Source organism: Symphodus melops (genome assembly GCF_947650265.1).
Source record: "Symphodus melops genome assembly, chromosome: 11".
NCBI lineage: Eukaryota > Metazoa > Chordata > Actinopteri > Labriformes > Labridae > Symphodus > Symphodus melops.
This window is the reverse complement of record NC_136701.1, coordinates 19,880,212-19,903,871: the sequence shown is the minus strand read 5'-3', so window position 1 is coordinate 19,903,871 and position 23,660 is coordinate 19,880,212. Positions and strand designations below refer to the sequence as shown.

Sequence of the window (23,660 nt, the reverse complement as noted above, 5' to 3'; positions counted from 1 at the left end):
AAAATGTTTTGTTTTTCTTAAAAACAATCACAACTGATCTTTACTTATCTTTTACAATTTGATAAAAATAAAATGGCTTCAAAACAGATATAACAAGTATGATTAAGAATAATACAGACAGGTTTAAAGGTCAAGCATAGATAGTTCATACTTCAGGGCTCTTGATTATTTCAGGGGTGGCCTAACCGCGCCATGCAGCTATTTGCCCATTCTCATACAGCTCCTTGGTTCTTATAAAATTTTGTGCTCGGGGATGATCATGTGTGCCTGTGTGGCTCTTGGTCTCTGACTGGTTGGCCACCCCCGAATTATTTATTATTTGATGACATCAGCATACATTGTAAAACCTTTTAGCTGTTTTAAGTGATATCTTCTACATGCATGAGTAACAACAACAGCATAAATGCTAACCTACTTCTATAATGCATACCTATGTGAAAAGTCACTTGCTGAAGTTATCTTGTGACGCTGTTGGTTTGAAGTTTGTCCTGTTTTTCAGTTACAGTAGAAGTCCCATTTCTGAAAAAGGGGGGAGGGGGGTTACAATTAGGGGAAACACATAAATGATGCTTACAAATTTGCATGGATGTATCAGTGTTCACCTACAGTAGTCTTGACTTCGGTGCTTGCTGCCATGATAGGATGAGTCTCCTCTACCACGCTGCTGGGGAAATGGCCGATGCGAGCCTCTTGCTGTCCATAATAGGAGTCTTGTACCTACAAACAGATGAGTCAGTGAGTGCTCATGATGTCACGACTCCCAATAAAACACTGGAGAGGGTTTTAGCCCCTAAATATTTATCCTACTTACACTGCCAGCCCAGAAAAGGTTTCCTCTGTCCTTCAACATGGCATACACATAAATGAGCTGCCCTTGTCTAATAGGGATGAATCTGCAGTCTCCTGGGTAGTAGTCCTGCAGAGCACGAGCAATCAGGATAGGATCTGTGCAGGAATATAAGTGTGATGGAAAAAGAAGAGAATTGATATGAAAGATTTTTGAAGTTAAGCGTAATATATTGTCTGTTCATGATCAAATAACTTAAATCCCCTGTTTTTTACTTGTTTTTAAAAAGCCTGAAATTAATAGTTGTATCTGTTTATATGCTGCAAAGCAAACAAAACCATTATTATAAAAAATGTTGTTAGAATGAAACTTCTGCTGTGAGATTGGTGGGTGAGGTGATGAACCAAATTAGACCTCTTTTTGCATTTCCAACAGCAAAGGGCCACAGTGAGTGATACATTTAATTGTAAAAAGGAATCGGAGAGATATTTATTTTCAAAAAATACTACTCCCACATTTACAGGACAAGATCAGTAAAAACCACTTTGTCAATAGGGGGCACCAAAATCAATACAATCTAGTTGCTTCCTTGAGCTTTAAACATAGCATAGCAGAGCTGGTCAGTTTGCTACTTACGACTGCATTCGGAGTCAGCGCAGAGTTTCTTGTCTGAGAGTTTGGGCATCTGTTTTCCAGCCTCAGAGGTTGGCAGCAAAAGCAACACAGCAATAGCAACCCAGATTGTGCAAGGCATGTCTATATGCTGTAAGTGAATGCACCTTATGATCCAATGGCCCTGAGTAACACTTACAGGCGTTATGCTCCCTTTCTTGTGTTTGCTGTTTCTGAGAAGTGATGGCAGTCCTCTTTTCTACTCTCCCTACCCCCTTCCTCATAAATGAACACACACACACAAACACACACACACACACACACACACACACACACACACACACACACACACACACACACACACACACACACACACACAGAGCGTCTTTCAAACTGTTCCAGCAGGTAAACAGGATGGGGAATGAGGAGGAGGGCCGGATTAGACAGACCCCTACTTGTGTCCTGACCTTTTTTCTCTCCATCGCTCACCCTGTGTCACCCCCGCTCAAAGAGCAGAGTTAAACATTTCAGCAACACGTTCCTCAAAGTTCCTCATCTGTATTTTCCCTTCTGTGTTCAGCCTCTAGATATCAGTGCAGCTGCAGACTCATCAATCTCTTTCTCTTCTTCTGTGCTCTGTCTCTCAGTGGATTCCTTCCTATGTTTGATCTCTTTACCTTTCCAGCCACTGGGGGGCAGGGCCAGCCGCTGTATTTACATACTGTATGGTTCCACTGTCAAGGAAACCAGCTGAGCTTCTCTTGTGCAAACACTCCCACACACACATACACTCACCAAACAGGAAGACCATACCTTTTTGGTGTGACTCGGTTCAGAACTATCAGGTAAGACAGACTTAATTTTACTGCTTTAGAAGTCAAGGCACCCTTGTGTTAACACAAGTATTTTAAGAGTAACTGATCCATATTATGTTAAAGAAGAAATTAGCTTTTAAGTTTCTTTTCAGTGTTATTGACAGTGTGGTTTCATAATACTAAGAGCCATGAACAGGTGGGATTGCAGATGGTCATGTAAGAAATGTTATGGTAGACCGAGACTACAGAGTAAGAACACATTGTTACTTAAACATTGTTTTTAAAGACATAATGAACACAGACACAGTCCTGTATAGAGACTGGAAAATGTTATATGGCACTTACGGCAGTTGAATTAAGCTTTCACAGCATGTGTGCTGGGTTGCGTCTTCAAGATTTAGCTTAAATGTGTTACTTTAGAGACGTTTAAAGAACTATTTAGACTAAAAAACATTGAAGATGAAAAGAATTTAGTTTGGCACAATGCCTTTGGAATTTAGGGAGGGGAGCTGAACAATGATGATAGTGTGGCTGGTATTTCGGTCAGAGTAACAAAAGCACCTGTCAGACAAAAGACCTCCTTAAAGGCTGTGTAAGATTATATTTCTAGAAACCCACCAGGCTCACATGTACACGTCACCATGTATGTTATTTATGCCATAGTTTCTGTTAAAAATCTGTTTCGAGTTTTTTGTTCTTGTCCTTTTTGTTCAACAATCTTTTCTTGTCCACAGTGTTGCCTGAGATTGAATTCAGAGGAAGACCAGGCCAGTAAAGACCACTTGAGCACGTTTTTGAAAGAAATACTTTGGATTGTACAATTGGGAAATTTAAACCAATCAAGTGCCTCCCAACCAGCACAAAAAGAAAAGGATAATCAAAAAGAAAACAAATAATGGTTGCCCACCTTCCTCCTGTGTGAGTTTGGATTACAATAACAAAGGAATAGGCATGAAGCTTTCAACCTGAAGAAAAACCCAGCAACTGTCAACAATGTTCACCCCCAGGAAAAGCAGTCTTCCGTCCCCCAGCCTGGAGGAGTCCTTCTTCCCTCTCTCCTCATCCTCCTCTGTCTCTCTCTCCTTTGCTCTCCCCTCATCCACATCCTCTCCTGGCTGCCTTGACAGCGGAGGGGGGATAGAGACTGATCTGATACTCGCTGCAGAGCTGGGTCAGGCTTTGCTGGAAAAGAATGAGGAATTGGCAGCCTCTTTGGAGCAGAGCGAGAGGGAATTAGAGGTGAGGATGAAGCTGTTTTTTTTTCAATAAACTTTTCATAATTCTAAAAAATACAGCAGGGTGTTGACAAAAGAAGCACACACATTTTTCCAGAAACAACCAAATCAGCTTATCTATGTAGGTAAGTAGATATATTTGCCCTGCAGGCTTGACATTTCTCAAAGTTGAAAAACTTGAAAGTCACTCCTCATTATCAGTAATATTTACAATCTTTAAACTGCTCAAACGGTCTCTGATACAAAAAAAAACAGGTTAAGTTGTTGGGTTTTTTTTAAATCACAGGTGTGTAAAATAAATTGTTCAAATTTAAATAAAATAGAACCATTCTCCTCTATTTTTTAAAATAATGTTCCCATGTAATTTATAATTTTCTGCCAAACAACTCACCCCAGTCCAAATAAAGTAAACAAAAGAATCTATTTAAACTAACTGTGTAACTGGAAAAACACAAATGGAGGTGAACCGGCTTCATGACACTGATGTCTAACTTCTCCCCCCCAAACTAAGAACAACACATGAGGAGGTTTAAAGAGAGCGTTATACCATAATGCTCCTAATACTATAGCTAAACTCTTGTGAAGTTTTTTTTCCACAATTCTGTTCCTGAATTTTTATGTCAAACTTTTTTTTGTGTTCCTACCACAATATCCCTCTCTTGTTTCCTTCGACCGTACATTTCTAAAACTGGCATGGTGCAGAAGCAACAAAGTAAAGACACAAAAAGAAACTTGAACGTGACATATTTTGTTGCAACAGTTAGTCTTTTATGATTGTCAATATTTGGATTGATATATAGGAATATAACATCTATAATGTGGTTTGTACTGTTTGATTTTTTAAATTGCTCTCTCCAACAATTTTGTACACTACAATTATAGCGATCAAAAAGGAATAAAAAAAGATGAGCTTGAGTGGTCATTAGTCCAAGTACCATCAATTACCCGAGGTGTAAAACCTGTCCTATTCTGATAAGTAAAAAAGTAATTAGGAGAAATGTAGAGGCATTTAACATAACTTTATGTTAAAGGAAAAACAAGAATACAGACATTGGATAATCTATGTATGAGTCTGATCATTCCACATTGAAGAGACTTAACGTTGTTTTTTAATGTCTCAGGCTTTACAGCAGGAGAAGCATGTTCTTCAGAGGAAGCTGGACATGAGCAAACTGGAGTCTGGGCAAAGGGAGGCAGAGCTGACAGCAGATTTGGGTGCTTTGAGGGAAGAGCTAGAGCGACATCACAGTCATGGGCGTGACCGGCGGAGGGATGAGAGTGATCAGATGACTCAGTTAGCCAACCACAACCAGCGCCTGGTGGAACAGCTATCTGAGGTACGGTTTGAATACCAGCTGTAAGCAGGCTACCGTGTCCTACTAAGACGATCACATATTAGAAAGCATCACAATAATGCTACATTGCAGTCAAAATAGACAGAACTGAATGGCATGTGACTGTGTGTGTATTTATGTGTGGGATCTATCTGTGTGTTAAAAAATGAAGACTAGCAGGTTTTGGGAGTCCAACCGTTGTGACTCATTGAACAAAAGAAAAAAGTCTCAAGTTTTTAATCTTCCTCCCATCTAGGCGGTGACACTGGAACACACCTTGAGGACTGAGCTCCGTTCCCTCAGAGAAGCAATGGACGAATCATCTTTTAGCAGAACTATTAACACAACTCAACTAGACAACATAAAAGGAGAGGTAAATGAAGTCACGACTTGAATCAATCTGCACAGTCACAAACATACTATACTTTATGCTGTGCCACAGGAGATGGATAAGTAGTAAATGACTGTATAAACAAGGTAAAGAGATGTTTTCAAGTCATTTTAGGGAGTCCCAATCAAGTGTCAAATCCTCTACACGTATCAAAGACCCCCCTCAGAAGCAATCTGCAGGTCACAGCAACATCTCAGAAGTCTCCAAAAGCACAAATGAGTTAAAGCTACTAAAAATAACGATCATTGCAACCCTGTGGAGAATCAATACTTCTTATCATACGCTGAAGCTTGAACGATAATTTTTCTGTCAAATGTGTCCAACACTGTCGACCTCTCCATATACAAATAGCTGTCCTTAATCTTGTTGATTGGTCTATGTTATCCTGCTCTTCCTTTCAGCACCTTTTATGGATTTAAGGATTTTTTAAAGATGAAATTTGAGACATCATAAAAAATGTCCCAACAAATGTTTGTTGAAAATGAGGTCAAGTCATTGAGGTGTCAAGTCTCACTTCACCCAGGTTGAATCAGATCTTATGTCTCTATGTGTGACTTGGATACATCTCTTTTACATTTATTGAAATGTTCCTCATTCAACCAACAGCCATCATAAAGATTAGTTAATCTAAGCATTGACATCTTGCATTTTCATAATTTATTCAGTATTTTGTATTTATCCTTTTTCCTTTTGCTGGTACAGAACAGAGTTTTGCTGGAGCGGCTGTCTCACATGGAGGCACTACTTAGAGCGTCGCAGGAGGACAGCAATAGATATCGCTCAGAGAGAGAGACGCTGAGAGAGAGACTGTCAGACCTACAGACCAAACTGAGAGAGAAAGAAGCAGAGGTGAGGAGCACTGACTGGCCGCTATTTAAGATATACTGTAGCGGCAAAAGATTAGGCCTAAGAGAGAATGAAGCTGCAGGATACAAAACTCATCACTAACAAAAGTCACTAACATGGCTAATAAGAAGCGTTTGATGTGCTTAGGTGTGTATGTGTGTATTTGTCTTACTGTTTGTGTGTCTATGTAGATAGAGCAGGAGCAGGGGGTGATGTTTGAGTTACGAACCTTGAATCGCTCTCTACAGCAGAAAGCTCTGAACATGGGGGAAGAGAGCATCCTGGACAGTACGCACACACAGCCTTTGTCTCTGCTTAGTGAAATTCAGCAGACACAGGTACACACACACACGCACACACACACACACACACACACACACACACACACACACACACACACACACACACACACACACACACATAAATACGACACACAACCATACCGCAATCGCTCAGACAAGTTGTTGGTTTTAACAAAGTTTGAAAGTGAGAACTAATTCTGAGTCTGACTCTGCACTGACATTTTTACTTGGATTGTTTGAGACTAAACTAACTCTAACTTTTCTACGCCTTTGGAGACAAAAATCACATCAAAGCACAAATAATACATGACTTCACTTCACTGATCTTTTGTGTCGGTTGTGTTTATCTGTCCTACGAACCAGACGAGAGAGGCTCTTCTCGCCCACTCAGATGTCCTGCAAGCAAAAGAGGAAGAGATACAAGCACTCAAACAGGAGGTCAGTCGATAAATAACCCTTTACACAGGCAAGCTAAGGCTTAGTTTGTTAAATGTATAAATCCATTTGAAAAGATGTTCAAGCTGAAAAAGGTGATGGGGTAAGCCAAACATCAGCTTTCCTGCATTCAAAGATGTTTTCTCACTTTCAGTGAGTGTGGGCAGAGCTGGGAAATAAATTCAATAAAAATTCAATAAAATTGAAAGCTCCTTTGATGAACCCCTGGTAGAGGTTTCAGGCATTCAACATAGCTACAGAAATAGTAAATCTTCATGCTGATGGTTGTTCTTTGTTTTTTGGCCATAAAGAGGAATCAGCATTCATCTCAGTCTGTTTCATATTCAGTTTAAAACTGCTCCCAGGAGCTTACTTTTATTCTAACATCCCTAAAGGAGATCCTATAGATTCACAAATGAAAAATATTCTTAGAAATATATGTAAGTGGTATGTATGAAGGGAAAATAAAATGTTTATATGAATACAATATATATTTGCCTTTCAATTTCACACCTTACAGGTGCAGTCTCTCCGAGAAGAGCTGGAGTCTTTAAGGGAAGAAATCCGGCCATTTCAAAGCAGTCCTGAGAAGCCAAGTTACAGGTAATACTCAACAACCACAGTTTTTGATTTGAACCCACAGCAAGGCAAGTTTGACTTATCATCATCATATTGTCCAGTTCTTTGGAGAGTGAAGTGGCCACCGTGCGTCAGGAAAAGGAAACGCTGACACAGCAGCTTCTTAACACCATCAAACACAAGGTGGTGCTGTCTCAAGAACTGGATGCATGGCAGGTGAGGGTTTGTACAGGGATATGTACAGTAATGTAAAGTAATGTAAAGATGCTGATTTAAGAGAATTGCACTGTAAGAGCAGACTTTTCGTCCATCTGACCCTCTTGTCTGGTCACAGGAGGACATGCGCTTGGTGATCAATCAACAGGTGCAGCAGCAGGAGGAGGAGAGACAGAGGGAAACAAAGCGAGAGAAAGAAAACGCAGGAGGACTCCAAAGAAGCAAATCTTTAAGAGTGAGGGGAGAGGGAGGGAAAGGATTCTTCTCTTCCCTTTTCAGGGACAAATGACAAACAGAAGTGGCAGCAGCTTAAACAGATGGTTACATCCTTTATCTCTGCCATAATCAAAACATATGCTGCCACATACAGAACTTACACAGTATAAATAATTTCAACAGCATCAGATGCAATGTTTACAGACCTCAGATTTGAATATATATTTGTAAATACTCAGTTTAGTTTTAGGTCTTTATATTAAAAAGTTAAAGCCAATTATGAGTTTCAAATCTATTTATTGTCTTTAATACAGTTTCTTAGAGCTGCAGTGTTACATTTTGATTGGTCACTGACTTTATGATCAGATAGTAGACAGGAAGTGTGTGAAATATTTATTGAAATAGTTACATAAATAGACCCTAAATTGCAGTGGTGAAACTGACACATTTCCAAACGTTTCCTTAAAGAAGAACATTTATGGAAATGTTTTGGCGTTGTGAATGTTTTATAAACATCCAAAAATGAACATTTTGAATTTCTGTGTCCCGAGCGTTAAGAGCCAAAGCAGAAAACAGACTCAGTCTTTGTGTGCATTGCAGAGTAAGTTGTGGTTTGCATGAATAACGAAGCAAAGAGAGGCCTTGCTTACTCACTGCTAAACTGCTTGGCAGCAGAAATAAGAAGGCTCATAACATGATGTTGAACATAGAAACAAATACTGTATTTACATATCAAGCTGACAAAAAAAAGGTCTCTGTTGTTTCTGACCATTTTATAAATATTAAATACCCAGTGGAAACTCTGGAGTCTGTTGGGGCCCGATGTACATGTTTAACTTTGTTTGTCCAGCAGTTCATGAGAAAACATCGTTCTCTCTCTTTACTCTGCAGTCCTACGTAGAAACTAAAACAGAGAACAGACAGGTTTTTAAATATCTTAATGCTGAGTGATAGTCACCGTTTTGAATCAGTTAAACCGTAGTTAATACAAAATACTGATTATTATACATGAAATGAAAGGAGCTTAATCAATAGAACTTTCATTTACCACAAATAATATCTATTGAGAAAAACAAACAAAAAGTAAATCTGTTACAAATAACATCTTTATTAATAAATTAAGTTTAAAAAGACAGTCACTCCGCTCCACTTTGCTTATATTACAGAATTTATAAATAATATATTTTCAACATTTCTATGTTACAAAGGGCTGAAGAAGCCCAGAAGCCTTGAGAGGAGTGCAGGTTTCATAAAGGTCTCTGTTTCCACATGCCTTCACGTCAGCTGGACAGTCTGGAGCAGCTTCTTTCTGTTTCAGTCAACAGGATTATTTGTTTGTGTGTAATTTCACACACAGGTATACGCTGGAAAATAAAGATGCATACACAAACCAACACGCAGTCAATTATAGGTTCATACTTGCGTTGCACAATGTTTTTATCCACCTTACATTTATGCAAACCATTTTGTTCATGTACAAATCGGGCTTGAGATAAGTGATCATTTCACGTGATCTTTTACTCTGTTAGTCACGGCAACGCTGAGGGAAATGTAATAAATAACAGAAATATATAAGCGGATCTATTGAGGAGAAAAGTGTTGTTCATTTGGATGGCAAAAATGATGCAGCAGTTTTACAGACAATGGTCAGCAGAAACTTAAATTCAGGCTTCCGAGAATTATAATAATAAATGGGGTAAAACATAAATAAAAAACAAGACTATCCGTTGATATATTCTATATACGTTACATTTCTGTATGACTACCTACAGTATAAAACTTGTTTATTTTCTATTTCCACTGATAAGAAGGTCAGAAGGTTTCAATCCCGTTGAAACCAGAATGGACAGAAACAAAAGTCTTTGAGCGCCTCCGTTATGTCTCCAGGTTCAAACCTCTTGTCATCCCAGCAGAAATCATGGCCTCACTTCTGAGAGGTAGGTTGCAAGATGACGTGCATCGGTTCAAGGTAACGTTTTGGGCTTCATCACCCAAACGGTCCACGATTCTCATGTCATGGCAGGAAGTGTTTTAGTGACTGACAAACCTTGGTACATCAGGTCGTTCTGACACATGTCTCTGGATGGATGTCCTGATGGCAGGCTGTAATTCCAGCTGGGATTAAGAGTGGGATTATCCCACATTGACACCTAAACCCACCTGCAGCTTGTCACCTCTGTGATTTACAAAAGCACCCATGATCAGGGTGGCAGGAAGTGGGGACAGGCGCTTCTCCAGCACGCCTCCTATTATACAACGACTGTTTATCATACCTGGAAACACACAACCAAAAAAAGAAATCCTTCTTTATTTTAGCCTTACTTCATATTGTTCTTATTTATTGACATTGAAAGTGTAATGAATGATGAAAGAAATGTACCTCGAAAGACCATGTTAGCTTCTGGGAGTTCCATCTGGTACCCGAATGAGGTTGTGGTCTCCTGCGTCCTGGTGCTGGCCTCAAACTCAACCCCAACTTGAATCTGGTGAACACAAACACACACTCCCATTTTCCCATTTCTTCCCATTTCATCCGCTGTATACAAAGTCCCTCTTGTGCAAAAGTGAATCTTAAATTGTAAACTGTGCTGTAGCTCTTTATGTTTCCACTAAACAAAACACAAATGTAACTCATCATTTAAAAACCTCAGGACTGCAAAAATTACACGACAATATATCATTGTGCCACTTCTAAGCAGTTATTCAAAGTTTAACATTCTTGTGTTCGTGACAGTTACATCCCCTCCTGCTGCTCTGCTCATCCTAAGAACCGCATTTATAACATCTAAACTTCTCAACAAAATAAAACTTTGACATGAATCAGCATGAATTATAAAGACAGAAACCATGATTCCATGTGCATTTGGAATTTATGGTTTAATCTTTTAGTTTGATCCAGCCGTTCACATGAAGGCGGTCGACTCCATGATCTATACTGCAGCCAATCAGCAGTTGGATCTCCAAATGTTTTGAATCCTTTTTGGCGCGCTGTAATGTCGTCTCTCTTTTATTCAGTCTATGGTTGGTGTTTGCTGTACCTGTTTGTTGGCTCTGTGATAGTAGCTTGCGTGAGCTCCTCCTTTCCCAGCATTTAGTGTCGCCACCCAGTTTGGTCCTGCATAAGGGAGACAGAAGATGAGCTGAAACTCTGCTGATCAATCTCACAATACAGATCAGAAAAGATACCAAAATCACTACATAAGATGTTTTTAAAGCAGATTTGTGTAAATTCACTTGAGTACTGTCCAGCCAAAGTAAGAATTCCTCCCTCCTCTGCTCGGCCCCGATGATAGACCAGCTCCCCTCCTAACACCAGCCCAGAAGACACACTCTGAAGAAAGTGTGCCACGAGGATAACTGTCCAAGACAAACATAGAACATACTAAAAAGACTAGACCAACACAAAACATCAGAATTATGTATTTCCTGCTAAAAAATGTTGATATTATCTTTTGATACTTTGACAATAGTAGATCGTCATCTGTTGGATTGGATTGCTCTAACAGTATTTCGTTGTACTTGTGCAATGAAATCTTCAATCTTAAATCACAGATGTCCAAAATAATAAAAAATTAACACCAGGGAAGGATTTCAGCATGCCAATATATTGAAGCATATTATCATTAACTACTAATAAAAGCTGAAAGAGACTCTTGTCAGTCTTTTCCCACCTGACTCTCTGAGGATGTCTGGGTTAGCTACGGTCACAGCAGCTGTGAAGTCGTTCCCTCTGTACTCAGTTTCAAACTGCCACGTTACAAACTGGGACTGCTGGGTCTAAAATAAAATCATGAATTACAAGATGAAGCTGTGCAGCAGCCGATATCATTCATACGTGCAGAACTAGTGATCAACACAGAAGAGAAAAATGACATAAGAAATGCACCTGGAACACTGATCTGGCTCGTACACGCTCGGTGAGATGCAGCAGAGCATGAGCGTTCAGACTTCCTGAAGAGTCCATCTCACCAATCAGTGCTGGGGCATCCTACAATGTAAGTATTGCCAAGTCAATATGTAAAAATACTATCTGTTTCCCTTTACTGTATTCAGCTCCACACATTAATGATAAAAATAAACATTTATTTATGTAAAGACTCGTGCTTGACCTTGTCCTTGCTGTAGTCATCGGACTGCAGGTGCTCCACGTGGAATCGATAGTATGAAGGACTAACGGCACTAAGGTGGAGAGTGTGACTGACCTAAGAGCAAGCAAAGAGTGGGTTAAGACAGTAAAAAATACTTCCACCCTTTATCATCAAATAATAAAAAAACAACAACAACATATAAATACTAATCAAGGTAAGAGGGTCACCTTAAAGAAGCTGCTAAGAGTTTTATTGAGGATCATCTTGACTCCCTCAATCTGTTGGGGAAACACGTCTGAGAAGATAAGGGGGAAGGGATCAAAAAAATGATCATACATTTCATGTATTAATATGCATTGTAACCAACTTATTATTTGTATTCTAAATGCTTTTGAACTTTATGTCAGACAAGTACAATAATGCCATTGTAGACAATAATGTTTCATGATTCAGCAACCCCTGACACAATTTTTGCATTAAATGTGCAACTGCGTAAATACTTCCCTCCCCAGACATACCTTTGCAACTCCGATGGAGAGAGTGGAAGCTGCCTGGGTTGGGCAGGCGGCCATCTCTCCTCTCCCAGCGTGGGGGACTGTCCCAGTGAGCAGGATGTGCGTTCCAGTGAGAGGGAGGTGGGTCCGTGGAAAAAGGCCAGTTCTGATGGCCTGGACCAGAAGACAATGCCAAAACGCTGCCCATGTGGGCCCAACACTTCCTAAAAGTCACAAAGAAAAAAACAAAGAAATGTATTTGTTGTGATGTTAAGATCCTTTTTTTTTATTTAACCAGCATCATTATAAAAAAAACAGACTCAGTATTATATTACTACAACAAGAGGCCCGAAATCAGAGCTCCTCAGACACACGATTAGGAGAACATGTCAAACATGTCATGCAATTACAAATATTCACTCAGGTATCAGATCTATCTATGCTTTTATATAAATACACACTAACAGCTAAATGTAACATACGGATTTAAAAATGCAAACACATTTGTAGACATTAATACATAATTTTGTATCTATATTAAAGCTTTCTAAATCATTGCCTTGGATTTTATTTGCAAGAAGAATACATGTTTTTATCTCTGCAGGTGCAGCCAATCCGTTAGCTAACATGACCTTAGCATTAAGCAGAAACAGACTTAGCTGGATTTTATGTTCTACCTTCTTCTGCTGTTGTAGATAAGCTTTAAAACGTCGAGAGGAGCTGAGAAGCGCACATCACAAGAACTGTCAGGTCATTTATTTAGAGATTAAACACTAAATACACGAAGATAAATGATGCTGGGATGAACTGATGCTGCAAACAGCTCCCTCCTCCTCCAGATGCAATGCGCCACCGTGCAAATGCATCCGGGTATAGACGCAAACGGGAATCAAATGTGTGAAAATGAATGGTTCGGAGAAGTTCTGCAACTGAACGACAATTTTACAACTTTACAACTCAAATGAACAAACTGCAACTTTGAGTATGTCAGTTTTTGGGAGGTGGTTTGGAGTCTATTGGGCGTTATGAATGCTCTGGTTACACAGTGGTCAAGAAGGTTTGTTTCCAGTCGGACTACTATATGTGCAACACAGCGTGCAACGCAGGCTGCTGCTACAGGTATCGTTTGGTGTTGATGTACTGCTGCGGCGCAGAAGAGAAGGTCAACTAGATATTTTGTGCATTTCAGCGAAGCTAATCTTTGTTCATTATCTGACCTCGTCTTATACGGTTGACAGTTTGTTACTGTCTAAAATATGCAATCACTGCGCTCATGTTAGACCACCATGAGAAAAAGGACAGAAGGTTATTTTTTACTTCTACGCGTGTCTTTTTTCTATCGCATGTAAGGACAGCTTTTAAAGGGAAAATCTTCAGGGAATTTTGGCCATTTGTTTCCCCACATTGCCAACATGAGTCTTTCCCGGTCTGTGCTGCTGGTGGGAGAAGGGAACTTCTCGTTTTCTGCCTCTGTGAGCCAGATGTACAGGGACACAGAGAGCAGTGTGACAGCCACTTGTCTGCAGAGACAAGAGGAGGCACTGCGGCATGAAGGTGCTGCCACTAACATTCAGATGATCAAGGACTCAGGTAAGAGCTCCTCCTGAATACTAATGTATGCACACATTGTATGTTTTACTTTTAAACCATGTAGTAACTTTCTTTACGTTTGTTTTTTTGCAGGAGGGACCGTGCTGTTCGAGGTGGACTGCAGAAAGCTGAGGGAGTGTGCCTCTCTCCGGGACCGTGCGTTTGACCTCGTTGTTTTTAACTTCCCTCACTGTGGGAGGAAGAGTGGGGTTAAAAAGAACAGAGAACTTCTCAAAAACTTCTTTCTCAGGTATAAACGCATCACACCATCAAATCTGCTCATTTGCTCTCTGCTCTAGAGAGCTTTTTCTGTTATCAAAAAGCGAATTTAAAACATGTCTTCTTCATCTTATTTGACCAAATGTCTCGTTTGACCAAATAAACATAAAGCATCAAAATGTTTGTCTTCTATATAAAATTATCAAAACATTGTCACATGTATATACATGAAAATAAGTATGCATATTGACATTTTGTGTTGTTGAATTCCTGTCCTTCCAGTTGTGTTCAGGTCTTAGCTGAAGACGGGGAGATTCATGTTTCCTTGTGTAACGGGCAGGGGGGGACACCGGCAGACCACCCGAAGCGGGAGTGGCACAACAGCTGGCAGGTGGCTGCCATGGCAGCAGAGGCAAACCTGATCCTCAACGACACCCATCCTTTTGAGAGTGAGAAATACCAGAGCTACAAGTGCACTGGATACAGGTAAGCAGTAAAGGTGAGTGTTGCAGTGTAAATAGAAACAGCTATTTGTATCCTATTTGGTGTGTGTGTTTGCATGTTGAAGGTGTTTATTGCTGGTGTTGCTGTTGTACAGGAGCCAGGATAAGGGCTTTCATGTGGAGAAAGGTTTGGTCCACGTGTTCAGTCGCAGCCTCCCCTACACCTCTGCTCAGATATTTACAGTGGAGGAGGTTGTTGAAGGGGAGAGAGTCCAGTACAACATACCGGCTGAGCTCAGTGATTACATATTCAGGTACAGCAACACAGAAACTCTCATGCTGCCTTAACAGTAAGCTGTCAAAGCACTGGAGATATACATAAGCTTCTGCATAACGTCTCTTCTTTTTAAATTTTTTTTATCAGGGGATTTCTCTGCTCAGGTTCTGTCCACCCAGTCAAGTTGGTGCAAGATTATATTCTCAAAGGCCTCACGGAGAAGTGCTCAGTCTCCATGACAACAGAGACCATTCCCTTCCTCCTCATGGCCAAACAGCTGCAGGCGAGTGGCTGTGACATTGACAGTAACCACTGCTACTGGATCAACCTTCTTCAGAAGGACCTCAACTCTGGTGCTGAAACCTCTGCAGACAAAGAAAGAGGTTTGGTTTTGGACAGTCAGGGACAGATAGACACACATGATGCTTCTTCGCCAATGTGCGTTACCTCAAATAAAGTGGACATGGTGAAGTGCAAAGGAGCTGAGAGCTTAATGTCGGCGTGCTCTCTTGATGTCGATCCTGATGAGGAGAATGGTCTTTTTCTTCTGCGTCCATCCCTGCTGCCTCAGATGGGAGAGCTTCTAACTAAAAAAGAAGAGTGGATTAAAAATGCAAAGAGTCGTGTTGAGAATGAAGGGAGTGATAAAAGTGTTGAAGGACATGAGAAGGAGGAGCCCTCTGGGGGCAATAACGCTGTCACCACCTTTTTATGTGGCGTTAGTGGATTGGTGTTCAAGAATGTGCAGATTAACCTCTGGGGTCTGCCTGCCTTTCATGAGCTCCTCATCACAGGCGCTTTCCCCTCAGAGGTTAAGCCTATGAGGTTTATTGGACAAAGGCTGGAAATGCTGCTATCTCCTTTTGGGGTCTCTCTCATTAAGGACAAGGAAGGTCTGCGTCTGACGGCATCACCCATGGGTTTGGTAGGAAGGGTGTCTGAAAGCAAAAAAAGGGTCAATGTAAGCCATATTAGCATCACTCTGTCCTTAAATTTGGATCTCATAGCTGTGCTCCTCTTCTCACTTCCTGATTGGCGGATCCTGTGGTCACGTGATCCGCGCTTTTTAAAACAGTTTTCGCTCGCCCCATCACCAGGAGAACCCTTTCAGCCATTCTCCCTGTTCCCTGAACACTTCAGCTTTGACATCAGCTTCTGGACAGTACCCACTTGGGAGGAAAGGAAGTTTCACGCTCTGGTCCGAGAGGCCAGTCGAGGGACGGTGGAGCAGGTCAAACTTATCGACACGTTCTCACATCCTGACCTTAGTCAGACCAGTTACTGCTACAGACTCATCTACCGCTCACACACGCATGCTCTGTCACACACACAAGCACTCCAGTTTCATCAGACGCTGGAGTCCTTACTCTCCTCTCAGTTACAAGTCACAATCAGGTAGCCACATTTAAACCTCAAAGGAAAACAGAGCTGGAGTCCTTGTATGTTTGTTACAGCAACAGAAAGTGTGAAGTATATAATCTGTAAAACTGCATGTGAATCGTGTTTACAGTAGTGAGGCATTGTTTTCTGCTTATGGATTTAAAAAGTGGTTGGTACTCTGTGAGTTTTAGATGTAAAATAAACCAGTAATTGAACTTAATAAGTGTGTAGTTATATTTGGAAACATTTGTAGTATTATATATATTTTTTGTCTCTCTCTATACATGTACATATTTACTCACACATATACACAGAAATGAAAATGCTGATTTATTTTTTTTTATTTTTTTATTTTTTTAAATTTATGTGGGTTAAACTTTGCCATACCATGGATTACATGATGTATAAGATCAGCGTCTTGCAGGGACCTCCTATTTGCAAAAAATGTTTAACATTTTATATAATACATGACATGTAAAATACCATTTCTTAATATATGTCATTATTTATTATTTAAGTAATGATCAATAATAAATGCTGTTTTATGTAAATGGTCTTGTATTATTACTCTTAATAATGATAAGAAACAATAAAAAATGTTTGTAAATATGTTCTATGTTTTTATTTACTCAATGTCTTTTTGCTGTTATGAAGAGTATTTGTTATTTCTCCCTAACAATATTTAGTAGTGATTGAAAGTCAATAAGACTACTAAACTAAAATGTGGCACCTGCCTGTCACTCAGGGAGGCCACGCCCCTTTTGTCACTTCCGCATTGCTTTCATGTCTCCATGCGTGTTGCTGTCGCTCGGTCGATGATCGGCGATAATGAACGAAGTCCGACTCGGGAGGAAGCATCGTCGGAAAACATGGCGGCCAAGGCGCTTCGGCAGCGGAACAGACGAGGCAGCAGACAAGATGGAAATAACGTGAGCGTCCCAAACGACGCCCGGTCACCGAAAGAAGAGAAAACCGGCGATGATAGTAAAACGACAGAGACTCGGCAGGAGTGAGTATGAGGTGTGGGGGGGGGGGATAGGCTCGTCTGAGGGGCACTGTGAGCTCCATCCCCGGTCTCTCTGACTGGAGGAAGCTAGCAGGCTACACGCATGAAGTTTTGACCCATAACCACATGATGACAGCGAATTATAAAGTGCAATTAACAAGCAGCGCATCTGTGTCTTTACTACAGGTGAGTGAATTATGTTCCTGCTGTCGTAGCTCAGCTGCATGGGTGAAGATTGAATGGAGCAAAGTAACACAGTGTGTAGTGTCAGCTTCATTCATTCTCCTCAGCTGAACCTCTGCCACATTTATGATGGATGAATCCACTTTACATAATGTTCAACACATGCCCAGTTCAGATGTAGCCTATGAATGCATGTTATAAAGGGGTTGTTGTTGTTGTTTATTTGTTTTGCTGTTGTCATCAATCATGAATGCATTTCACACCGTGTTACAGGTGACGTGTCATAACAATACTGAGAGTAACATAAGGATGAATGCTAAGCTGCAGCTGAGCCTCTAATCTAACTAATCCTAATGATGGGTGTGACCAGGAGGAAACACTTCACTGTAACTACAAAGACTAATGAAGAGGTGATCAAAAACTGCCTGAGTGTAAGGACAGGGCTGAGAAATATGACTGTTTAAAAAAATAAAAAATAAAACACTAATGACAAAAGAAAGCAGACCTGAGTGAACACACTGCTGTTCTCACCTGAGAGGACACTATAATGGGCCACTGATGGCTTGTTAAATAGCCCTTATCAAATGTTATTTATAGACGTTCAATCACTGTAACACAACAAGAAACTACAAGTTGCATGAAGTATTCAGTCATTCAAAAATGTCTTTTTCAAGTAAGACAAGGACTGGTCCTTTGATGTATAATTGTAAAATAGGTAAATGACAATGACAGTCGCATTGGCTCACAGTAAGGCAAAAAAAAAGAGCCAATTTCAGCAATATATATCAATGTTAATTATATAACTCAAACAGGCAAACACATGCTTATTAGGAGAACTGAAACTGGGACAGTTAAAAACGTCAGCTATATTTTAATATTTTCATTTAAAGTAAGACTACATCCTGGTTTGAGCTCAGTTGGTTTTTTTTAACACTTTTTATTCTCTTAAAGTACATCGCAGCGTTTTTTACTTTTTCTTTGTTGCCGCACCGGTTTCTTCTAACAATGAAGCTATTTTTGAGACGCGTATGGCAACAGTTGCTCCTCTGTGTCGTTTGCTCTGAAGGTCAGTAAGTCGTGGAGGGCAGGTGTGGGCTCCTGAAGGTTCGACAGCGTTTAAGTGCCTCCTCTCTGCACGCTTCTGCGCAGCTCTGCTCAGCAACATCTCAGACTGCGACGAGACCTTCAACTACTGGGAGCCCGTGAGTTTTAATCACCCCTGTAAGAGATCCTAAAGAACTGGGGCGCTTGTTATTTTTATCAGGAATGAATGTCGCACGTTGTCTCGACAGATGCACTACCTGCTCTACGGCACAGGAATGCAAACATGGGAGTATTCTCCATTGTACGCCATCAGGTCGTACGCCTACCTTTGGCTACATGCTCTTCCTGCTTGTGTGCATGCCCATGTTCTCCAGACAAATAAGGTAGGTTTTCCCAAACATACTGTCTTTTTATTACATATTGTTTTCTTGATATTTTAGCTACAGCATAACCAGCAGCTTGTTTCACCCATGAACCCATCATTCATTTTTAAAGCAAGGTTTTTCTCTTTGAACAACAACCATCTCCTGCTAAACTACATAACACAACAAACAACAAACACTTGTAAAACTGGCAGCTAAAAACCAAACAATAACTCAACGCACACACACACACACACACACACACACACACACACACACACACACACACACACAGAGTGGTGTGTAGATCATAATAGTGTTCTCATCAGAACAAGTTTCAGTCCTGTGTTGGGTTCGTGTTGCAGGTGTTGGTGTTCTACTTTGTCCGATGTGTCTTGGCATTCTCCTGCTGTGTCTGTGAACTCTACTTCTACAAGTGAGTTTGCACTCCTCTAAATTTCACACTGACGGCTTCAGCTTACATGCTGTATATTCACTGCATACGTGTTTGTTGGGCACAGGGCAGTTTGTAAGAAGTTTGGTTTGCACGTGGGTCGCCTGATGTTGGCCTTCCTCGTCCTGAGCACAGGAATGTTCTGCTCGTCTGCAGGTTGGTCAGATTCACGCCCCTCACCTTAACCGAAAATATTTGTTCCAAACTTAGTTCATGACTAAATCAGATATATTTTGATCTCTTACTCAGATTACTTTATTACCTCTCGGTTGCAAAATCTGGTTACTTAACAAATTATGACAGAAATACAATGTGGACCATCTGCAGGATCCATTTAAAATCATTTCCTGTCTGCATGTTTACTTAACACCCCTCTCTCTGATGTGATGACTACATTTTTTGTTGATATCATGTAAGTATTAATTACATATCAGTTATACTTCCTTTTTCCCCTCAGCGTTCCTGCCCTCCTCTTTCTGCATGTACACAACGCTGGTGGCCATGACAGGATGGTTTCAGGACTCAACGCCTTTAGCCATCTTGGGTGTGGCTGCCGGGGCCATTGTTGGATGGCCGTTCTCTGCTCTGATTGGGTAGGATTTTAAAATGAGTAACCTGTGTTTGAAATGCACTCTTTAAAGGCAGACTTGTCATAGTGTATGACTGTTCTCTTAAATGTATCCTTTTATTTCCTCTGCAGGGTTCCTATTGCCTTCGACCTGCTGGTGTTAAAGAGGCAGTGGAGAAGCTTCATCATTTGGTCAGCTGTTGCTTTGCTTCTGTTTCTGGTGAGAATATTTATGAAAATAAGGCTTGGGCATTTTCATATTACAGGACAAAGGTGCATGTAGAGGAGATTGTTGACAGAGACAGCACTGCAGTGTGTGCACAGACTGTCAGATGGAGGGTTAATCATTAATGCCACGACATAGCCTGATGTCACATTCTCTCTAGCTTTTTATTTGTCACATAAATTAACATCACACAGTCATGTTTCATACCCACACTAAACGTGTTTTCTCTTAATTAATGAAATATTAAAATGTTCATTTTGCTAGAGATGATGTAAATTTGACCCCTTGTGTATTTCCCAGGGACCCCTGGTGGCAGTGGACTCCTTCTTTTATGGAAAACTAGTCATAGCTCCACTCAATATTCTTCTTTATAATGTCTTCACACCACATGGGCCTGATTTGTACGGTAAGAGCAAACATCAAATGTGTCTTTTTCGATTTTATAGGAAAGGATCATTCATGCACGCAGTCCTCTGACTTCTTATTGTCCTTTCAAAATATTTTTTTTATAGAATAAATATTTCCAGCAACTGTGTCGATCAGACTCTAGAGGGCATAACATCACCATCCACACAATATGTGAAGCACCTCAGAGCTTGAATGTCCACCATCATTATTTGAAGCCTGAAGCCCACTTGTGTTTATTTTCCCCCTTCAGTTTAACTCTTGAAATCATTGTGAACTTCAGATGTTTTAGACTGATATTCTGTGCACAAGCTGTAAGATTTAGCATGTTTTTTTTTTCTCTTTTTATTTTCAGGTACAGAACCGTGGCATTTCTACTTTTTTAACGGGCTGCTGAACTTCAACCTGGTGTTTGCTCTGGCACTGCTTTCCCTCCCACTCACCGCCCTCATGGAGACACTGTTACACAGGTTCAATGGTAAGTGCTGTTTGGTTTCAGACTTACAAAATAACGTCAAGCCACTGGCACTGCGCATTGCCATCTTAAGGTGGAAAAACACAACCCAAAATGTAACCGCACACATGATGAGAGAGCGTATTTTGCTGTGTTGTTAGTTTTCAAAACGTTCCATTTTTGATTTCATGTTCTCTTTTCGTACTTGTGTTTTCTGCAGTGCAGAACCTGGGCCGTCCATACTGGCTTACTCTGTCTCCTATGTATATCTGGATGTTGGTTTTCTTCACCAGACCCCATAAAGAGGAGCGTTTTTTATTTCCAATCTACCCATTAATCTGCCTTTGTGGAGCAGTGGCCCTCTCGTCACTACAGGTTTGTTTCGTCATCGTGCAACATGAGCAGTAGTCGTTGTCAGTAGGTTAAATTTGTCATTTAATTCTCTTTCCCACAATTATGTAATTACAGAAATGCTACCACTTCCTGTTCCAGCGGTACCGTCTGGAGCACTACACTGTCTCTTCCAATTGGTTGGCTCTAAGTGCAGTTGTTGTCTTCTCGGTGCTGTCACTGTCTCGCTCAGTCGCCCTCTTTAGAGGTCTGTGCCAAGGAAGACGTTTGTCTCGTTTTCTTAAAAAACATGAGTGTCAGCCGCTCAGACTGCAGTTCAAGATGGATGAAACGAGGCTTTTTCTTTGTCTACAGGTTATCACGCCCCTCTGGACCTGTACCCAGAGTTCCACCGCATCGCAAAGGACCCAACTCTCCACACAGTCCCTGCAGGGAGACCCGTCAGTGTGTGTGTGGGCAAAGAGTGGTACCGCTTCCCAAGCAGCTTTCTTTTACCGCACAAGTCAGTGTCCAGGATGCAGATACAATGTTTTACTGATGAGTGTATTTTTAGATATAATACAATTGTGCCACTAGCTAATAGTTTCTGCTCCTCTTCTTCAGCTGGCAGCTACACTTCATTCAGTCTGAGTTTAAAGGGCAGCTGCCTCAGCCGTATGCCTCTGGACCTCTGGCCACGCAGATCATCCCAGCTAATATGAACGACCAGAACCTGGAGGAGCCGACCAGATATGTGAGTTGCTCAAACATGTCCACATTTCTTGACATGTGTAAACTGTATTTAATTGAAATTCAATTTCAATTGTGAAATGTCATTACTGGTTAGGTGGATTTACGTCAGTGCCACTACTTGGTAGACCTGGACATAGAAGAAGAATCACCACTTGAGCCAAATTATTCAGCCAACAAAGAGGAGTGGAACGTCATCGCCTTCAAGCCTTTTATTCAAGCATCCAGGTATTTTCTCAAATGTATTATTAACTAAAAAATAATAATAATTCCTTCAAATCTTGGAAAATTTTCAGGAAAAGAATAATGCTTTTGATAGAACAACAGTAAAAACAAAGTATGGCATTAAAAACTCAAATGAATAAGTCGTGGAATTTAAAGGATAAAAAGAATAACATTGACTATCTTCTGAACACATTTTCTCTCTCAGATCATCTCGTCTCCTCAGAGCCTTCTACATCCCGTTTTTATCAGACCGTCACACCACCTACAGGCGCTACGTCATCTTGAAACCACGGCGGCAAAAGCCGCTTCGTAAAAGGACCCATGGCTGAGCCTCCAACCTTAAAGTGGCCCAACGTACAACAGAAATCAGTCACTTCCCCTCAAAGCAGCTGGTATTTGTGTACGTGTGCGTTAGTGTGGGTGTGATTGTTGGTCATGCGTATGTGTATAAAGTATGATAAAACACTGCAAGATATCAGACCCTTTAAGGACTTTACGTATGCTCCAGGGCGTGTGTGTGTCTGTGTGTGTGTGTGTGTCTGTGTGTGTGAGGGAAGTGAAAACTATTAGTATGTAGGTTTCCTTGTCAGGTATCGGCTGGACCTGTTTGTACATTTTGTGTGCGCTTGTGTGTTTGTGTAAATGAATGTGTTTGGATGCACACTACAAGATTTTAGATGCATATATCCTAGTACAGGCTATTACAGATAAATGTGAGTGTTTTCTTTTCATATTTAACTTGAAGACGTGGCCTGAATAGGAAAACAAACAAACATAAAATGAATCACAAAAATCTTGTAGTGTTGCCTGCACTTGAAGTATTTTATTGTGTGTGCTGTTGTGAGTGATGGAAATGAATGGAAGTAAGGTTGTGTTATTAATTTACCTTGAAATGTGAATAAAAAAAACAACAAAAAAAAAAAACATGATTTAATGCGAACATTGTTGGATTTTTTTATTGGGATGGTAAAATTCTTGCAGTCACAGACAGATTCAATCTCATTTTAATCTCACTTTATTTCAAGATTTCTTTATGTAACAAACATACAAACAACTCTCACTTACAGGAGAGAGTTCAAGGCATTATACATCCAGAAATCAATAATGCTTTATTTCAATAACATGCTCTTTGCTGTGGTCAGGCTGCAGGCACTCCCGTTAAAGTCACCCTTCCACTCATAAGCATAGATTTTGGACATATTTGAATCACAGGACACAAGTAATAAATAGGGAACATGAACAGTATATCAATAAAGTAACATTCAAATACTTGACATCTTGCAGTTTAAGGCCATGTCAATCACAAACCCGCTCACTCAAGCAGTGTTAGTTCGAGTTCTTCTGATTGAGGTAGCCTATCGGGTACATGGGTGTTGATTTAAAATTATTTTGGG

At 40.5% G+C, this 23,660-nt stretch overlaps 5 protein-coding genes across 6 annotated transcripts; 3 read left to right on the top strand and 2 right to left on the bottom strand.

Annotated features, from left to right (window-relative positions):
* Positions 1–39: 39 nt before the first annotated feature.
* Positions 40–1,645, bottom strand: mia (MIA SH3 domain containing). Its single transcript, XM_079355503.1, has 4 exons — positions 1,424–1,645; positions 812–945; positions 607–717; positions 40–519 (listed from the first exon to the last, which is right to left on the bottom strand). Exons 1-4 carry the CDS (start codon positions 1,539–1,541, stop codon positions 496–498), a joined length of 387 nt encoding a protein of 128 aa, XP_079211629.1. The 5' UTR covers positions 1,542–1,645; the 3' UTR covers positions 40–495.
* Positions 1,646–2,115: 470 nt separating this feature from the next.
* On the top strand, positions 2,116–7,988 carry bicdl2 (BICD family like cargo adaptor 2). Its single transcript, XM_079355495.1, has 10 exons — positions 2,116–2,244; positions 2,949–3,453; positions 4,571–4,786; positions 5,040–5,156; positions 5,877–6,023; positions 6,212–6,358; positions 6,686–6,760; positions 7,278–7,360; positions 7,438–7,552; positions 7,671–7,988. Exons 2-10 carry the CDS (start codon positions 3,208–3,210, stop codon positions 7,839–7,841), a joined length of 1,317 nt encoding a protein of 438 aa, XP_079211621.1. The 5' UTR covers positions 2,116–2,244; positions 2,949–3,207; the 3' UTR covers positions 7,842–7,988.
* Positions 7,989–8,856: 868 nt separating this feature from the next.
* LOC306831405 (mitochondrial import receptor subunit TOM40B) lies at positions 8,857–13,201 on the bottom strand. 2 transcript variants are annotated; one of them, XM_079355500.1, is made up of 10 exons: positions 13,028–13,201; positions 12,375–12,574; positions 12,084–12,151; positions 11,878–11,970; positions 11,655–11,756; positions 11,440–11,545; positions 11,003–11,125; positions 10,807–10,883; positions 10,149–10,251; positions 8,857–10,041 (listed from the first exon to the last, which is right to left on the bottom strand). In XM_079355500.1, the coding sequence occupies exons 2-10, from the start codon at positions 12,556–12,558 to the stop codon at positions 9,902–9,904; spliced, it is 996 nt and encodes a 331-aa protein (XP_079211626.1). In that variant the 5' UTR covers positions 12,559–12,574; positions 13,028–13,201; the 3' UTR covers positions 8,857–9,901. The 2 variants fall into 2 exon arrangements, with proteins under 2 accessions (XP_079211626.1, XP_079211625.1); XM_079355499.1 differs by having other exon boundaries at positions 12,375–12,570.
* Positions 13,202–13,452: 251 nt separating this feature from the next.
* On the top strand, positions 13,453–16,474 carry fdxacb1 (ferredoxin-fold anticodon binding domain containing 1). The gene is made up of 5 exons (XM_079355487.1): positions 13,453–13,940; positions 14,034–14,190; positions 14,442–14,645; positions 14,758–14,916; positions 15,027–16,474. The coding sequence occupies exons 1-5, from the start codon at positions 13,763–13,765 to the stop codon at positions 16,276–16,278; spliced, it is 1,950 nt and encodes a 649-aa protein (XP_079211613.1). The 5' UTR covers positions 13,453–13,762; the 3' UTR covers positions 16,279–16,474.
* Positions 16,475–17,008: 534 nt separating this feature from the next.
* alg9 (ALG9 alpha-1,2-mannosyltransferase) lies at positions 17,009–23,206 on the top strand. The gene is made up of 15 exons (XM_079355488.1): positions 17,009–17,268; positions 18,515–18,650; positions 18,741–18,875; positions 19,220–19,290; positions 19,376–19,464; positions 19,766–19,901; positions 20,009–20,096; positions 20,403–20,508; positions 20,863–20,985; positions 21,182–21,336; positions 21,430–21,559; positions 21,667–21,814; positions 21,916–22,045; positions 22,139–22,269; positions 22,472–23,206. Exons 1-15 carry the CDS (start codon positions 17,051–17,053, stop codon positions 22,593–22,595), a joined length of 1,920 nt encoding a protein of 639 aa, XP_079211614.1. The 5' UTR covers positions 17,009–17,050; the 3' UTR covers positions 22,596–23,206.
* Positions 23,207–23,660: the final 454 nt, after the last annotated feature.

Coding starts and splice junctions, on each gene's coding strand:
- mia (XM_079355503.1), bottom strand. CDS start 1,541: ATGCCTTGCACAATCTGGGTTGCTATTGCTGTGTTGCTTTTGCTGCCA. Junction 718..811: donor ACCTTTTCTGGGCTGGCAGT/GTAAGTAGGATA, acceptor ATCTGTTTGTAG/GTACAAGACTCCTATTATGG. Junction 520..606: donor GCACCGAAGTCAAGACTACT/GTAGGTGAACAC, acceptor CCCCTTTTTCAG/AAATGGGACTTCTACTGTAA.
- bicdl2 (XM_079355495.1), top strand. CDS start 3,208: ATGTTCACCCCCAGGAAAAGCAGTCTTCCGTCCCCCAGCCTGGAGGAG. Junction 4,787..5,039: donor TGGTGGAACAGCTATCTGAG/GTACGGTTTGAA, acceptor CCTCCCATCTAG/GCGGTGACACTGGAACACAC. Junction 6,024..6,211: donor TGAGAGAGAAAGAAGCAGAG/GTGAGGAGCACT, acceptor GTGTCTATGTAG/ATAGAGCAGGAGCAGGGGGT.
- LOC306831405 (XM_079355500.1), bottom strand. CDS start 12,558: ATGGGCAGCGTTTTGGCATTGTCTTCTGGTCCAGGCCATCAGAACTGG. Junction 11,757..11,877: donor ATGACTACAGCAAGGACAAG/GTCAAGCACGAG, acceptor CTTACATTGTAG/GATGCCCCAGCACTGATTGG. Junction 11,126..11,439: donor AGACATCCTCAGAGAGTCAG/GTGGGAAAAGAC, acceptor TGTCTTGGACAG/TTATCCTCGTGGCACACTTT.
- fdxacb1 (XM_079355487.1), top strand. CDS start 13,763: ATGAGTCTTTCCCGGTCTGTGCTGCTGGTGGGAGAAGGGAACTTCTCG. Junction 13,941..14,033: donor TCAGATGATCAAGGACTCAG/GTAAGAGCTCCT, acceptor GTTTTTTTGCAG/GAGGGACCGTGCTGTTCGAG. Junction 14,191..14,441: donor CTCAAAAACTTCTTTCTCAG/GTATAAACGCAT, acceptor CTGTCCTTCCAG/TTGTGTTCAGGTCTTAGCTG.
- alg9 (XM_079355488.1), top strand. CDS start 17,051: ATGCGTGTTGCTGTCGCTCGGTCGATGATCGGCGATAATGAACGAAGT. Junction 20,986..21,181: donor ACTGTTACACAGGTTCAATG/GTAAGTGCTGTT, acceptor TGTTTTCTGCAG/TGCAGAACCTGGGCCGTCCA. Junction 21,815..21,915: donor AGCTTTCTTTTACCGCACAA/GTCAGTGTCCAG, acceptor CCTCTTCTTCAG/CTGGCAGCTACACTTCATTC.